This window comes from Sebastes umbrosus, chromosome 23, assembly GCF_015220745.1.
Source record: "Sebastes umbrosus isolate fSebUmb1 chromosome 23, fSebUmb1.pri, whole genome shotgun sequence".
Taxonomy (NCBI): domain Eukaryota; kingdom Metazoa; phylum Chordata; class Actinopteri; order Perciformes; family Sebastidae; genus Sebastes; species Sebastes umbrosus.
This window is the reverse complement of record NC_051291.1, coordinates 4,097,786-4,115,019: the sequence shown is the minus strand read 5'-3', so window position 1 is coordinate 4,115,019 and position 17,234 is coordinate 4,097,786. Positions and strand designations below refer to the sequence as shown.

At 40.3% G+C, this 17,234-nt stretch overlaps 1 protein-coding gene across 2 annotated transcripts in view; it reads right to left on the bottom strand.

Moving 5' to 3' along the window:
- Window positions 1-2,777: 2,777 nt before the first annotated feature.
- LOC119482690 (synapsin-3-like) overlaps window positions 2,778-17,234 on the bottom strand; it is a 112,594-nt gene continuing 98,137 nt past the window's right edge. The window contains exons 9-14 of one of the 2 annotated variants that reach the window (XM_037760490.1): window positions 16,033-16,107; window positions 15,663-15,765; window positions 8,424-8,555; window positions 7,339-7,357; window positions 7,082-7,238; window positions 2,778-6,417 (exon numbers count right to left, since the gene is read on the bottom strand). In XM_037760490.1, coding sequence (XP_037616418.1) covers window positions 6,294-6,417; window positions 7,082-7,238; window positions 7,339-7,357; window positions 8,424-8,555; window positions 15,663-15,765; window positions 16,033-16,107 — 610 coding nt within the window. In that variant the 3' untranslated portion in view covers window positions 2,778-6,293. The remainder of the gene's footprint in view (window positions 6,418-7,081; window positions 7,239-7,338; window positions 7,358-8,423; window positions 8,556-15,662; window positions 15,766-16,032; window positions 16,108-17,234) is intronic. The other variant, XM_037760491.1, reaches the window with a different exon arrangement.

Below are 17,234 nucleotides of genomic sequence, written 5' to 3'. Positions count from 1 at the left end.
TCGGTTCAACACACATAAGAGTTGAGCCTGTGAATCAACCGTGTCATGTCTGAAAGAAAATGTTAAACATAGTAGAGTATTGCCTTTTCTCCAAATTAAAGGTCATGTTTCACTGACATAAAAGAAAAGATGGGGTGAAGTGACGCAACTCTGTCTCAGAACATGGACGCAGCATCTGTGACATCAACAACAGGTCTTTAAAGATACGTTTGGAAGGAAGTAGTTGGAGCTGTCAGTCAAGTAAAAGACCTTAAAATATATCTCTGTTTAAGCTTTATTATCTTCTCGATGGGAGAATTCCTTTCAGACGTGTTCCTCTCTTGCCCGCTACATGCTGGCACCAAAAAAGTACGAAATAAAAGTGGGTACCAGAGCCGGATAAACCTGCTGGGGGGCGCAAATGAGCTGTGGGCCCCAATTGGCCCCTTCTCTGAGTATGTATGCTTAAGGTAGAGCTCACAATGCAGGCTACAAATGCTATCTTTGTTACATAAACTTTATCTGGCCTTAAAGGTCAATGTGTAGGCATTGGCGGCATCTAGTGGTGTGGTTGCAGATTGCAACCAATTTATTACCCCTACGCTCACTCCTCCCTTTCCAAGACTGCGGTCACGTGAGCCACAGAGTGCGTTGTAACGCCGTTCGTCTTGCTATGAGGCCATCCTTACCATAATAACACTACTTTAGGAGCAACGGAAGTCAGACGGCGGTTGGCGGTACCACGGTTTTGCACTCTGCGGCTCACGTTAAAGCAGTTTCCCCAAACGCGTCGGAGAACTACGGTGGCCTTCAGGTGACGTAAAAACAATAAAGTTTCTCTCTAGAGCCAGTGTTTGGTTTGTCCTTTCTGGGCTATTGTAGAAACATGACGGAGCAACTTGGCAGACTCTGTGAAGAGGACCTGCTCCCTATGTAGATGTGAAGGGCTCATTCTAAACTAACGAAAACACAACGATTCTTAGTTTCAGGTGTTTGTACACTAATGAAAACATGATTGTGAATATTATATTACATTTTTTTCATCCTGTATGGATCTATTCAAACCTCTTATTGAAAAAGAGTTTCAACTGTCGCAAATTTGCATCACTGCTGGTATGAATAGTTTTGACGCGAAATATTCACAGGCGAGTATTTTGCATTTTGGTGTCATTTATTGGTCATGCACCCAGACCCAGTGTGTAAGGGCTTTTAGTATAGAGTATATCTGGGGAGTGATTGAGTGACTGAGTAGCTCTTAGCAACTCGGATGTTGCAGGAAATCTATCATCCTCGCCAGGTTGATGTCACAGACACTACATTGTTATTTTTCTACAGTCCATGAATCAAACTAAATCCCTTCCGGCTGACGGGGCGATTTCTAATCCCCTTTCTTTGCACTGACATGGATTTCTCATTTCACAAAATCTTTTTCCAGCACTACCACGCTATAGTCAGTTTCTGCAGAGCACTGCTGAACTTGAGGTAGTCAACTTTGCAGCTCAGTTGGAATTGAGTCAAATCAAAAGGTTTGTTAAGATATAACAGATGAATGAGAGACTTTACCTGGCACTAAATAAAACAAATAAAGCAAATCTACACTGATGAGAAACTAAAAAGTGACATCAAAGTTTATCTTTCATCCTGACAGAAGTACTAGTAGCACATCGTTAAACTGCGCAGTATGATTTCTCTTGATTTGAACTCAAAAATCAAAAACAGTTTCAGCTTCCTAATGTCTTTAAAGTGAACGGACACAGTGATTTAAACTAAGATATCAGTTCATCAGTGACGTCGCAGCCATTATTGCGTGGCGTATAAGGGATAGTAAATCCTCGTGGTTTGGTTATGGCTTATCACACTGCAGTATTACATACTAAGTGGTAGGCATCTTTACAATAAAGACAAAACAATATGATTTTACAAGCGGTCTCACAATGAAATGCTAATTTGGTCCATTTTGACACAGTGCCAAAGGTGATGAAACGCTTGCAAAAAGTGCTCAATAACAAGACACTTCGAGATAAAGCTGACTGCAGATCAGTATTTTGCTTTTACAAACAATCACTCGGAGAGAACGGTTGGAGCGAGCTTTAGAATCACAGTGTTGTAAATGTCAATAAAGGAAAATATCACTAACACAGACTGTCCTGATGTCGGAGCGTCAGCAGGATATTTGACAATTCACTAAACCCCTCCCTTGAACAGCATTTGTCCAATCATAGCTTAGCAACCGTAACCAGGCACAGCAGGCTTGCCAAGCTTTGGATTTACGTGTTTGGAGCGTGGTGTCTTTATTTTAACCTTTCAAAAACCCCAAAAAACAAGAGCAAAAAAGTAAAGAATAACTAATGAACTAATGAACGAACGAACGAACGAACGAACGAACGAACGAACCTCGGTCATTATTCTGTGGGGTTGCAAGTTATATAAATAAAAATGTCCACAAGATGACGCTTATTCATTCTAATGAGAATTGCTAGCCTGGCACATATGCCAAAAAAAGTTTCTATCTTCCAGGGTTTACTTCCGGAGTATGCGGCCCACTGAATATGCGTAGTAGTATTTCTCCTGCTGGCTATACGCCCGCGAGTTCCCACTCAGCTCATAGACTTTACATTCTGATGACGTCACAGATTTTTTAAATCGCTTTTCTCGGCTCAAGGAAAGTAGAAATTGATAGCAAGGGTGTAAACTCGGCCTGGATACTACATAAAGTGAAGGCTAACATTAGGGGCTCTACTCTTATTAGATTTGAGGAAGACATCCCAGCCAACATTACCCAAGATAATGTTATTTTTGGTTCTTAAAAGTCTGTACTCTTGTAACAGTAAAAAGCTTTAGCCTCAGTTTTTTAGCATAATATCATGTATGTATCCATTGAGTGCATATTTAAGACACTTTTACAGCAGTCCTGTTTTAAACTGTTGGATACATTAAGAAGTCAGGTGGAGACAGCATTTTCACCTAATTCATGGAGCTAATGTGACAGTGGTCATTTTAGCCAAGGCACGTCATTTCAATGAAAACCTTTTTTCTACTAACTGTTTCAAAGATATAAAAAAAGAAGAAAAAAAAGAATGTAAAACTGTCACCATTATCATTGTAAACAGCGTGGTTGCGTCCGAAATTCCATACTAACATGCTATTTAGTACGCTAAAATAGTAGACCTATGTAAGATTTCATAAGATAGTATGAAACCAATAGTATTACATACTATTTCCGCTACAATATCCCACAATGCAATGCAGTAGTAACAACAAAAGTTCATTATAAACGAAGGCGGACGGCTCAGTAACGTCAATAACTCTGCTAGGCATTATTGATTATTTGATATTATGATTCTCACAACTCATCGCTTGGTCACATGAGGTTGTTACGGGTTACGGGACGAAGCCCATATTTACCGTGCAGGAACAGAAAGCTCGACAGGTAGCAACAGGTAACTAAGAGGGGCGGGGCTTAGCAAATGGTCCATTAGCGAGCCTAACAGCTGTGATTCTGTGGCTCCACCCACCGATGATAAATGCAACCAATCAGATTCTTTTCCCTCCAGAGCAACTGCTTTGTAGAAGTAAAACTACAATCCCCATCATGCTTTGTTGTTGGTAATGAGCACTGTAGTGTGAATTCTGTCAAGCTAGCACACATTGAGCTTTTTATTTAGCTCAATGAACAAACAATGTTTTTCATTTCATTTTCCTGTTTGTGCCAGTTGAGACTGGCTATGGCAAAGCACCAAATAAAAACTTGGTAAAAATAAATAAATAAGAGCTTCTCTTAAAGCGACAAGCTTCATAGTTCAAAATTAAAAATGGTGTATTATCAACATAATTATTGCAAGAATGGGCAGTTCTTTTTTGTGGTATTATTATCAATCATAACGGCAAATTTACAACTTTACACATACACACACTCACACTATAACTTTTATACAACTTCATGCATTTGAAGAAAATTTACCTTAAAACGGGGGGCATTATTATTATTATTATTATTATGAAAAGATATTCAAATATCCTATTTGTATTGTATTTCTGTTTGGGGTATTTGGACAAAAAAATAGGAGAGAAGATGGATTATAATTTTGTTTTTTTTGTCCAGGTCCCAGTCTGTAGCATAGATAACTATCGAGACAACTACAGTACAAGACAGCTTGATAATTAGATTGTGATTGTGCTCTGCATGGAAAGCCAAATATACCGTCAATCTCCTTCTGTGAGATCGGTGCAACAAAGTGGATGCACCAAGGAACTATTTTGGAAAAACCTTGCTAACAATTTATTTTACAGGCTTCCTTATTATTTATATATAAATTATGATTTAATTATTTCCAATTTAGTGCTAATTATAAGGAAAATAGAGACAGTCATCAGCTGTACACTTTCAAATAATTCCAAAAAAAGTGGTAGCTTAAACTTCTTTCACTGAAATGTTAGCATACAATTAGGTTTCCATTAAATAAATAAATATTTACATAGATTAAATTGGATCTTTGTCCACTTTTTTGTCATTAAATTTGAATGACAATGTTGCACATCCCGTCTTTAGAGCAGTTAAAGGAAATTCCCCTGGAAGTCAATAGCCGCTTATACTGTAAATGGTAACATTTCCTGGTTTTGGATACCTATGCCACAAATAAACATTATCTATTAAATAAAGCGTTGCCATTGTTTTTGCTGTCTTTATAGAATAGTTGAGATCATGAGCTTGTGTTGGTTTTCTGTTAGAAAATTGGACTCAATTGGACTGTACGTACGTTCACTTTACATTTACATGCAGTTCCAAAGCAGGATGGAAGAGGATGTGTCTGCTTCGGCTGCTACCACTGCAGATGTTGCATACACACCAATTGACCCAAAAAACAACAAAAAAAGAGATGATGATAAATTATCATTGGTTGTACAGAATAAAGGAGAAGAAAGATAGAAGAGGTGACGTTGCACAACCAAATCTTTTTCCGTCGAAATTTAAGCGCACATTACAAAATATTACGTCCTCACTGTTCGCCTTTTTAAACACACACAGCGGTAGTAGTTATGATACAAATCCCCCACAGAAAAATACACCGTAGTGCTTCTCACAAAGCACGCAACATTAAGAATAAAAGAAGAACTGCGGGGGGAAGATCTGGGCTGTGATGGAAGACGATGGCTGTAAGCCAGTACAGCGTTTGCACCTTGTGAAATCACAAGCTCAAAGGTTGTTTCGCTGTGTGTGTGTGACTCAGTGCAGAGGGGGGTTATTTTATTAAAAAGCACTTTGGTAATGTTAGGTAGAGGAGTCACTACGTTAAGCCAATATGTGTCTACAGCACGTGGACGTCTGAGAAAATGTGGCTGGCTGGCAAGATGCTCAAAATCGCTGGTGAACCGTGAGGATTCAGTACATTTCTCATGAGTTGACTGGAACAGTTTCGGATAAGAATATTGCCGTAGACTTCTGCAAAACAGTTTGGAAGCTGCGAGTCAATTAAAGTAATTAAAATAAATTTCATAAATAAATTTGTATATATAAACGAGTAAGACACGACCCAATAATGATACAGTTTCACTGGTTGGACAAACAGAATGCAGAATAACGACTACATACCAAGCATTGTGAGCTAGATCATGATTATATACTATAATTATTTACCACTAGAAAGGCCAAGCTGCCGTCAGCTGACTGCTGATCTTTAATTCTACGGGGCATTCGTGTGTTTTTATTGATGCTTTTCAACTCTGTTTCAACTTTAAACACACCAAAGATGTCTGAAAATGTCCTCTCACATGATCACTGCAGTGCTGTTCTATAAAAACACAAAGCATTATGGGTACGAAGAGGCGAAAGACTGACACAATAACAGCCGGACTGATGCTCATATGGACCTATTTCTGTATCTGTTGTTAACTGGCATGAACAGCAAATAAGAAACAGACATAATCATTAATCTGAGTAAAAGTAGTAGTAATTTGAATGGGATCTGGTTTGATTCTGCGCCTGCACTAATATCCATCTCTTTAAAATCTCCTGTAAGGAAGACAAATAAGCAAATATGTCAGCTTTTAAAGTTTGACATCTTCAGTTAACACCTTCATCTTAGAACCCCCCAAAAAGAATCGATTGGCCTTTCTAGTGATAGATTAATCATTGATCTGAGGACAGCGGGTTGCACCGGGTGTTAAACTTCACAAACAGTGAGAAGGAAAGAGAGGAAACAGGAAGCTGAGGCTCTGAGGAGGAGGAGGAGGAGGGAAACTCCAGAACAGATTAACCAGTCAGGGTTTTTCAAACCTGACAACTGACAGAAAGAGGAAGCTTCTGGAGGAGGCTGCTAATCGGAGAAGAGGCTGGCGAAGGACTGTCGGAGGCTGCGGATGGTCTCAGCTTTGGCCTCGTCGTCGGTCAGGCTTCCTCGTAACGTCTCTGTGAAGGTGTTGGTCAGTGACTGGGATTTGCTGTGCAGTAAAGAGAGATGACAAAAGTAAACATTTAATACTTGAAATAGTCAATTTTCAAATAATTATTTGGCACATTAAAAGGTCTTATGATAACATTTTTATGTAGACAAATAAAAGTATGGCTTTGTCTACCTTGTCTATTGTTGGTTATTTATTATTTATTTTTTTATGTCTGTTTTTTAAATTTGTATTTTGTTTTTATTATTACTGTTATTATTATAAATTCATTATAATTATTATTATTATTATTATTATTATTATTTTATTTTTTTTTATTATTATTATTATTATAATTATTATTATAAATTTGTTATAATTATTATTTTATTTTATTATTATCCTACTATACTTGATTTGATTTGTTTGTTTCCTTGACAAAAAAAAGTTGAAAAATGTTTTCCTGTACTTTTGTATACAAAATGTTGTTTTTAAAACTAATAAACATAAACATTTTGGTGGATCCAAAGTTAATTATTTGTTTATCTCTGTGGAAGATATCTGACGTTTGGTTCCTACTTCTAACAAGGCTTGTGAGCCAATAGTAAAACAACGTTGGTATCACGTGGTATCGAAATGTTATAAATAGCACCTTTAATGTTATACTGATGGTATCATAGATCATATTGGCGTGCTATAAGTGGGACCTCAGTGTGGAACGTACTTTAGCTGTGGTGACTGCTTCTGAGCTCCAGGCCCGGAGGTGGCGGGGATGGGACCGGGCTGGAAGGCTTGGCTGGGTGAGGTGGTGGCTGATCGGGCTCGCTGAGGTGAGCCCTGGGCCGACTGAGATGGAGAGGCGGAAGCAGAGCGGTGTCCCCCTGCAGCAGGTACACACAAATGACATGTAGATGAATTGTTCTACTCTACCATAACACTACTGTAGCCGGTAATAAACAACAACCAAAAAGAGTCTCCTACCTCGTCTGGGCTGTGTGGTCTGTGGATGAAGACACAGGGATATCAGCACAGTGAATCAGGTTTAAAAGGTTGAGTTAATGGTAATGTAGCTGAGTGCAGCTGTGCACACAAACATCTTTGAGCTTTTGCAACATGAACGTCTGAATGCTACTTCAAAGCCCATAAACATGTCAAATATTATTACGTTGGCCTAAAGGTCGTCACATTTAAAGGACCAGTGGGTAGTATTTAGAGGGCTCTATTGGCAGAAATATAATATAATATTAATAAGTATGTTTTCTTTGGTGTATAATCACCTGAAAATATAAATTATTGTGTTTTTGCTACTTTAGAATGAGCTGTTTCTTCACGGAGCCGGCTGCTATGTTTCTACAGTAGCCCAGAACGGACAAACCAAGCACTGGCTTTAGATAGGGACATTCACGTTTTCACATTTTCTTTCAGCTGGTTGCTGCAACCTCACCGCTAGATGACACCACATCCTACACACTGCACCTTTAAATATAGTCCACTACTCTCCTGTACTGGAATTAGCTACAACAAGATTCGTCATAACCGAGTATATGTTTGGACCGTGTTTGGTCAGTCCGTGAATTTGTGGCTAAATCGTTCTACAGATAGTCAGTGGTCATGTCTATAATGTTGAATCCAGCGGCACATGTCCACCAGGTCCAGTGAGGACGCTAAGGGCAAAGAACGTATACTGCCAAAAAGTGAAAGTCAATTGTTGGTTCCATTGCAACAATTATGTACGCTTATGTACGTTTTGAATTGCAGAGTGTAAACTAACCCCAGGTTGCTAAAACAATGCTGAAAATGCTAAGTAATAATGAGGACATGACCTCACTGGCCTCAGCTATGGCCGAGAATGTACATATATATATATAGTATGCAGTGGTAATACCAGTAGTAGTAGTATCAGCAGTTACAATGACAACAGCAGCAGTAGTAGGAAAGGATTAAAGGGCAGAAGGGGGTCAGAAATTGTTGGAAATTGTAGTGCAATTTTTCTTTTCGCTGAAGGTAGGGTAGTCTGACTTACCTTTATGCAAAGGTGACGCGTCAGATATATTATACTGATGTACCTTGACAGAGGAAGGCTGAGGTGTGGAAACTCCCAGCAGCACCTGGGCCATCTTGTTGATGACCAGCTCTGTGATCAGCTGTCTATCTTCCTCCACGTGCTCACCGATCAGAGGCATGGAGCTGTCCATCACCTACACAAGAGACACAAACAACAGCCAATCAGGGTCCTGGATAGCAGAAACAACCACAGAAATGTAACTCTACGATTCCTCCACTAGATGGCAGCGTTATCATGAGGATTGTTCAGACCCCTGGATGATGTCAGCGATAATGGACTCTGTGGTGCTTTGCCAGCGACGATGAGTCATTTCACAGAGAGATCACATACACAACAGTGTTCTCCACAGTAGTTTGGCCGTTATTGAGTTCAGACAATATAAGCCACACAACACTCTGCTGGCCTTTAACGTAATTTATCGCCGGATGCTCTGAGCATGACACTGACTTTTCTGTTTGTTCCCATGCACTATTGTACTCCTCAGAAAGCCCCTTGTACTGGATCTATCCTGCTAAGTCCTGCATGCAAAATTGAGAAAAACAAAGTAGAAATCCTTGAAGTTAAAATCCTGATAATAAATAAAATGAACCAAAGTAAAAAGAGAAACTTCAATAGCTTACTGTGCATGTGCAGAGATGATATATAGCTTTATTTTAAGGGCTCAGGAGACTAAAATGTTGAGAGCTCCAGACCCATTCTCTGTTTAAGCAGTAGATAAACTGAAATTTGAACACTCAAATCTCATCTTTCAAACTGACAGCTATGTCTCCGTGCCACCCCCTGATGTGCAAAAAAGGGGACCCACAACTAGACTTTCCAGTGAGCGGCAGATAAAAAGTGACTCCCTCTGTAAATATTATGTTGCCCCGGGTATGACTTGGAAGGGCACAGACCACATCCATCGCCATGCACAAATAATTAACCTCAAAGAAACCGTTTTCCCACCGCTCGAGCTCACATGCACGTACACGTGTACTGCAGAACCGCAGAGCACATGGGGCTCAGAGACCCGCCGTCCTCCTCCTCCTCCCTCAAGACCAAAACAAACAGGAGCAGAGAGAAGTGTGGCTGCTGGCACCGCCGGCTTTGGATGCAGATGCCCCGGTGTGGTTGGATGAGGCTGCTGCACCGCGCCCCGACCCACAGGCTGTAAACACACAGCATGACGGGCATGCATGCATGTGCTGATCCTCTTGTACACAGTGTACGCCGAGCGGAGCCCGACCACGTGCTGCAGAGAGCGTGCAGGGATGTGATTCCAAACAAACAACCCTGTAAGTGCTTCCCCCTCGGTTTCTGGTTGGAGTTGTTTTTGTTAGTGACATCAATTCAAGTCAAAATACTTAATTCATCCCTCAAGACAAAACACACAAATCATGTGGTGTGGTGTTTTGTTAGATTGAAATTGTGCGACCTTCGATGGTACAAAACACTACTGATGTACAAAAAGACTTTGCAGAGCCAGGGACCTGTTGCTAATGTTATAACTAGAAGTACTCATGCTTGTATGCCTCCGCCAACCAGTCAAGTTGTAGTTTACATCCATGTCTGTCCAAAATGTTATCACTTCATCATTTTATCCTACTTGTCCTACTACTAATTTGTTAGAAATTGACATAATTAGCATATGAATTCTTGAGTTATGGGCAAAAAAGTGTTTCGCGAAGTCACAGTGACCTTTGACAGTCAAAATCAGATCAGGTCATCCTTGAATCCATGTGGACGTTTGTGCCAAATCTGAAGAAATTCCACAACAAAGCGTTCCTGAGATATCTCTTTCATGATAATAGGATGAACGTAAGGTCACAGTGACCTTGACTTTTGACCACCAAAATCTGATCAGTTCATGCTCGAGTCCAAATGGAAGTTTGTGCCAAATTTGAAGAAATTTGCTCAAGGCATACCTGAGATATCACTTTCATGATAATAGCATAATTGTTAGGTCACAGTGACCCTGACCTTTGACCACCAAAACCTGATCGATTCATTCTTGAATCCAAGTGGACGTTTGTGCCAAATTTGAAGAAATTTGCTCCCAGGCGTTCCTCAGATATCATGACAATGGGACGGTCATAAGGTCACAGTGACCTTGACCTTTGACCACCAATTCTAATCAGTTCATCTTTGAGTCCAAGTGGACGTTTGTGCCAAATATGAAGAAATTCCCTCCAGGTGTTCCTGAGATATTGCGTTCACAAGAATGAACCAAACATACGTGGGTACGTACAGACAGACGGGCAACCTAAAAACATAATATCTCTGGCCACAACTGTTGCCTGACGAGGAGGTATAAAAATGACAGAAGTTTGATAGCAAATGTGCCATAATTGTCCTTGTAAATGTGGGAGAACGGAAAGCTTGACCTGCATAGCAACAGTAACTAAGGGCGCCTTGCTACGAAATTCCACAATCTATCGTTGTACTGGTATCTACTGTAACGTGCACTGTCTGAAAACCCCTCTCTATTTGCTACAGCATGTGAAAGTGCTAGTTTTTTTATATACTCTGCAGAGTATATAAAAGTTCCCTCCAATAAAACAGGACGTAGATTTTGGTCAGACGCAGCCAAACCATCCTTGACCAGAGTCTCATTCAGGTCCCGTTAGTTAAAACCCTTCCTGATGTTAAATCCTCTCCCGACATCATGTTTCATGTGGAAATATGTCAAACCACAGAGTAAAATTAAAATCTTTAACGAGGGCCGGATTGTTTCATGCATGCTCGAATGTAATGAAGTCAAATCCAACATTTTATTACTTTTTTTCTTTGTTTTTAGTTTGAGATCTAACCACTTGGGTTCATACTGTTCTCCACAGAACCACTACCAGAGAACCCTTCCTTTTTCTGTGTGCACCCAGCTTCTTGGAGAGGATTTGGCGGCGAGGTGGGGCGTGGCACGGTGTTTTGGCCAGTTGAGTCATTACCACAGGGGACTGAGCAGAGGCCTGGCAAAAGCAACCGCCGGGCCCCCACTTCAAACGGCGTGCGGTGGGCGAGCAGAGCCGGGATCCACCCTGCTGATTTATTAGGATACGGAGTCATCTAGCAGAAGACTGGAGCTGCAGGCTGAACCCTCTCTGCAGCCAGCGCTGGAGCACGGAGGTGTTATTCTGCTCTTTTATTGAGCTGCAGTGTTCTGTCTGTCTGGACAATGTACCCGCGGCTGCATGGGAAAGTTCATGGAGCACAACATGTGAAATGTGCTCGTTTGAAATTATGGTGCAGTCGCGGTACAGGGATGGGCAACAGGGTGGTGTTTTCCTGGGAAAACAATTTTTGGCTTTAAGATAGCGACGTTTGTAATCCTCCCTCTCGCTAGCTTAATTTTTAGGATTCACTCAAAGTTGAAAAAGAGTTAAAGCTAAAAATAAAAACCCATGGATAGTTTATCTTATTGAGTACACTGTGTCCTTAAACTCTATTCACTGTATCTCTTCTATCTCTGTCAGTATCATTCAAATAGCTCAGGTATGTCACGTCACTGTGTCAAGTAAGATCATGGTATTGAGTCATGTCGTATTCCATCAATGTGTTTGTCATGTGAAGTCATGCATCTTAAAGGCCCGGTGACCTTTCCGTGTTGTCACTTTCTGTTCACATCATGCGCCAAATACATGCCAAAAAAACACGTCATGTGACATCACGCTAAGCTGTGCTGTAATAGAATGCGACATCCTGCCGTGTCATATCACGGATCATAATATGACGTATGATGCCAACGGTGAAAGAAGTATTGAGATTCAATACTGCTTGTTGTTGGTATAAAAGTATAAATGCATGAGCAGCAAAATGTACTTTAAGTGTCAAATGTTAATATAGGTGACAGAATGGCCTCTATCAGAATGTTATATTATCCTATATTATTAGATTATTATTAGTCATGAATTATGGTTCAGTTTAATAATAAGAATGCATCATATTTTATGAGCTGGCTTTATGTTTTGTATGTTAAATCAAAGTAACTACTAACTGTATCTGTCAAATAAATGTAGCGGAGTACAGTATAAAGTACAATAATGTCATGTAAAAAAAAACTCCATCATATGTAACATGTTGATGTTTAGCATATACAGTACAATGTTAACCATGTTCACAGTCTTAGTTTAGTATACAAGCATGCGAACATGTTGATGTTTAAAATATACAATGTTTACCATGTTCACTGACTTAGTTTAGTATGCGAGCATACTAACATGTTGGTGTTTAGCATATATAATGTTTACCATGTTCACTGTCTTAGTTTAGTATCTTAGCACGCTAACATGTTGATGTTTAGCATATATAAGGTTTACCATGTTCACTGTCTTAGTTTAGTATCTTAGCACGCTAACATGTTGATGTTTAGCATATATAATGTTTACCATGTTCACAGTCTTAGTTTAGTATGCGAGCATACTAACATGTTGGTGTTTAGCATATATAATGTTTACCATGTTCACTGTCTTAGTTTAGTATCTTAGCACGCTAACATGTTGATGTTTAGCATATATAAGGTTTACCATGTTCACTGTCTTAGTTTAGTATCTTAACATGTTGATGTTTAGCATATATAAGGTTTACCATGTTCACAGCCTTAGTTTAGTGTTTAAGCATGCTAACTTTTGCTTATCAGCACTGAACACAAAATGCAGCTGAGGCTGATTGGAATGACTTTAGCTTTGCAGGTAAGCACATTAAAATGTTGACCTGATGATAGCACTATATGGAAAGAGAAAGAATCCCCAAAGTGATTATAATTCATCCTGAGTCCCATTATCATTATGTTGCATCATGTCATGTCATTTCATGTTGATTTCCTATTGTCATGTTACATGTCATATTGTGGTGTTGTATAATTACTGTCATGTCATTTGACTTGAAGCTCTTCTTTGCTGTGTCATGGTGTTGTGGGATATCATGTCTTATCGCAGCCTCCTCTATTGTCTGTACACGTTTTCAGTGAGTCGACACAAAGCTGGAGTTTTCCTCGTGTTAATACCAGCGGAAGTAAACTGTTAATGAAGTGCCTCTGAGCAGCTCATTACTTTTCATTAGGGAGAGGTGTCATGGGCTGATGTCTCTGTCTGGAACAAAAAACAGATTCCCGCCGTGATGGACCGGCAGCTCTTCCTTGTCGCGGTTAATTAAATTCCATCATGCTGAAGGGTTAGAGAGCAACAGACGAGGAGGAGGAAGTGTTGCTTGTCAAAGAACATTGTTACTCGACTGTGTCACCGGTTTCTCTGACTAAACAGTCCCAAATCTAAAGACTGCACATCTCTGGGGAGCTGGCAGATATTTCCTGAGACTGAGTTTTAAAAAAAAGAGGCTTATTTTCTCACTGCTGACCTCACCCAGCGTGTAGATAGAGAGAAGTGTGATGTCATGGTCTCCAGCTAAATATGGGCACATCAGACGTCCAACAGACCGGCCTGTTTCCTTTAGATTTGAAGACATAAAAGACCGCTCTACAAACAAAACTGATTACAGAACTATTTCCCCGTCTCTCCGGGGTATAATCATTAAAGGAAAATTCCCCCAACTTCATCGTCCTCTTACATAGTATATCATCAGTCACCTCCTGTGCGAGTTCTTTTGAAGGCAATGCTATGATTCACCTCTGTACTTCTCTCTCAACCGGCCTCGTCTAATTCCACTTCAGCCACTGATTTCCTGTTTTGCAACGACCCCCCATATAACAGGACTGAACCTGCCTGAACATTTTAACAGTTTTATTATGTGCAAGTAGAGAAAGTGACAACAATACTGAGAGAAGACTGAGATATCTAACATTTGAGAGAAAGCAAGCCCATAGACTGTATATAAGAAGTGGACGTAGTCACCGGGACGTCACCCATTGGTTTGTGGACTGCCGTTTTGAAGCCTCGAGTTCGGCATTTTGGCTGCCACCTTCTTGGTTTTTCGCAACCAGAGGTGACACAAAAGGATGGAGCTAAGCACAACTGAACGCTGAATAAGACATTTTTAGGTGACCAAAATGTTACAATTAACTTCCATGAACTATAAACACACTGTGAAAGCGTAAAAGCTCTAAGACGAAAACACGGACAACTCCCAGACTGCACAACGCCGTGGTAGCGACCTGTCAATCACAAGGTAGCCACGCCCTAAATCATCCCCTGCTTTATGGTCTATCTGACTCTAAATGGGACCATAATTTACTAAATGAACATCATGCTGTATTGAAGAAGACTTGAAACTAGCGATTGAGACCATAAACTCATGCTTACAATGTTTACTGAGGTAATAAATCAAGTGAGAAGTAGGCTCATTTTCTCATAGACTTCTATACAATCAGACTTCTTTTTGCAACCAGAGGAGTCGCCCCCTGCTGGCTGTTAGAAAGAATGCAGGTTTAAGGCACTTCTGCATTGGCTTCACTTCTCAGACCCGGAGGTTGGCCACTCTGTCTGTCATTCTCTGGGGATTCATTCCTATGAGTGACTCTTTCCACATTACACATAATCAGTTGATCAGTGATTAATATGAAAAATACTGATTAAAGCAGCATTACAGACCCTTGAATGCTTTTCCAGCATGGGTGGCCCCAGTGGTAGTTGAACTCTTACCCCAGGCAGTGTCACCGCCATGCTCATCCCATTGGGGAACAAAACCACAAACCTGAAGTTACCACTTACCAAATTGGTTTGTGTCAAGTCATGCAACAGACGATTTTATTTGTCTACAAACTGGAAACTGCACGTAGGAAAGCCAAACTTTACCAGTAGACTCCAAATAAACAAGCTGATGTTGGTAGACGCAGTGAGTCAACAGCTGCCGCCTGATGTTTTCTTTCTCCCGCTGCCTCTGTTTGGTCTACAGACTAATCATCCTTTCAAGGCTCTGATTATGTGCCATCAAGTCTGGCTACACCCTTCCCTGTTGACTTTCACTGTGATATGAAAAACCCAAATGTTAACACTGGATTGGCGTTATAAAATAACTATTAACTAAGTTTAATTAATTATCAATTTATACTTATTATAAAACGTTACCGGCGTTTTACGATGCGATGCTACTAAGAACTGGTCCACAAATGACCGGTGAAGGTCGAGGGCTGGTAACTTGGCAAAAACGATTTTGATGAAATTTGAAAGTAATCTAGTAATTATTTAAATAATATTTGCAAAACATTAGGTACATTTTTCTTATAGCAAGTTTCAGCCTCTTTTTCTTGAAATTCTTTTCCACTGTGCGATCTTTAGACTGAAGTTGGGTGTTAATCTGAAAACAAACTGACCTCGATGATATAGTCGTTGCCATCTTTTCCGTGGACAGCCTTCACTGCACAGATGTCTAGACCGCCAAACATCTCAGCGCAGGAGTCCACCCACAGCCGATATCTGGAACACAGTGACGCCAACAACTGATAAAACAATAATTAAAGACCCAACAATAGAGATATCATGAAGGGCGCGTGGCACTTCACAGGGCTCACAGTTACGAATACACTTGAACTATAATACTCTAAAACTTCAGGATTTTTAGGGCAGTTTTATACATAAAAGCTGTGTCATATGTGGAATTGACAGAAGCCTTTGAGGGTACGAACTATACAAAAGGCAGTAAATTGTCTAAACAGATTGAATCGTATCTCTGAGTCAGCTCACCTGTCGGTCATTGCGATCTGTTCCAACATGGCAGAGCCGGTGTTGGCCTTCCAGTTCCCAGAGATGGACGTTCTCCTGCAAATCAAAAAAACAAAAACAAGAAATGAATCAACCTGCCTCCGGTTAGAAATCAAGACTGAGTCAACTCTGTGCATGTGTAGCTGAATAGAAAACCTCACGGGAGAAGCTATCATCAGTCCATCGGCGATGATGATGATTGCCATCCACACCTACATTACGACTGTGTCAGAGCCATTTAAAAACGTGTTTTCATGGTGAGGGGCGGGGGAATAACGAGATGAGATAAGGCTTGGCTGCTCTGTTCCTTTGCTTTTTTGGTCAAGTAATTGTTTAGATTTAGAGACTTGAAAGCGAAGAGGGTGTTGACTCATATTCTTTGTTGCTATACGCTCGACTTAACTTACAGAACGAGGTCTCAAATGGGTGTGTGGGTTTGAAGGAGGAGTGGGACCATGACTTTGTGAGAGTGCAGACATCTGCAGAATCTAAGATTTATTTTATTATTTATCATAAAAGCTCAATATTGTACATGAACAGAGTGACTACTGCAGCAATGTTGCATTGTGTCTGCAAATATATTTTGCCAGCAGATGAGGCCTTCTGCCATATTTACCAGGGTTTTTAAATAGTCATTTCAAAGCTTTAAGACATGTTTCTTCTGTTTCGACATGTTTCAAAACATCATAATAAATATTTAGTTGATGTGATTTTTTTATTTGGTAAAATGTTAAAAAAAATGTACCGTGAACAATGAAAAATACCAGATCTCGTGGCACCATTTGTCCATCATTAAAGGGGTAGTTTGGTTGTTTTGAAGTTGGGTTGCATGAGGTACTTATCAATAGTCAGTGTGTTACCTACAGTAGATGACGGTCGGCACGCCTCCAGTTTAGAGAAACAGACAGGAGTTATCGCACAGAACCGAAGCAATGTACTGTTGTAGACAGGGCCGGCAGCAAAACAAATTTTAATCAACTAAAAGAAAGGCCCCATCAGTTTAAATACATGCTATATTTAGAATATTTCCCTGGTTTACCTACGCCCTCGCCAAAGCCACCAGACTCCATTGAAAAAATGGTTTCATGTTTTGCTGTCGGCCCCGTCCACAGCAGTACATCGCTTTGCTTCGGTGTTGACACTCCTGTCTGTTTCTCCAAACTGGGGGCGTGCCGACCGTCAAC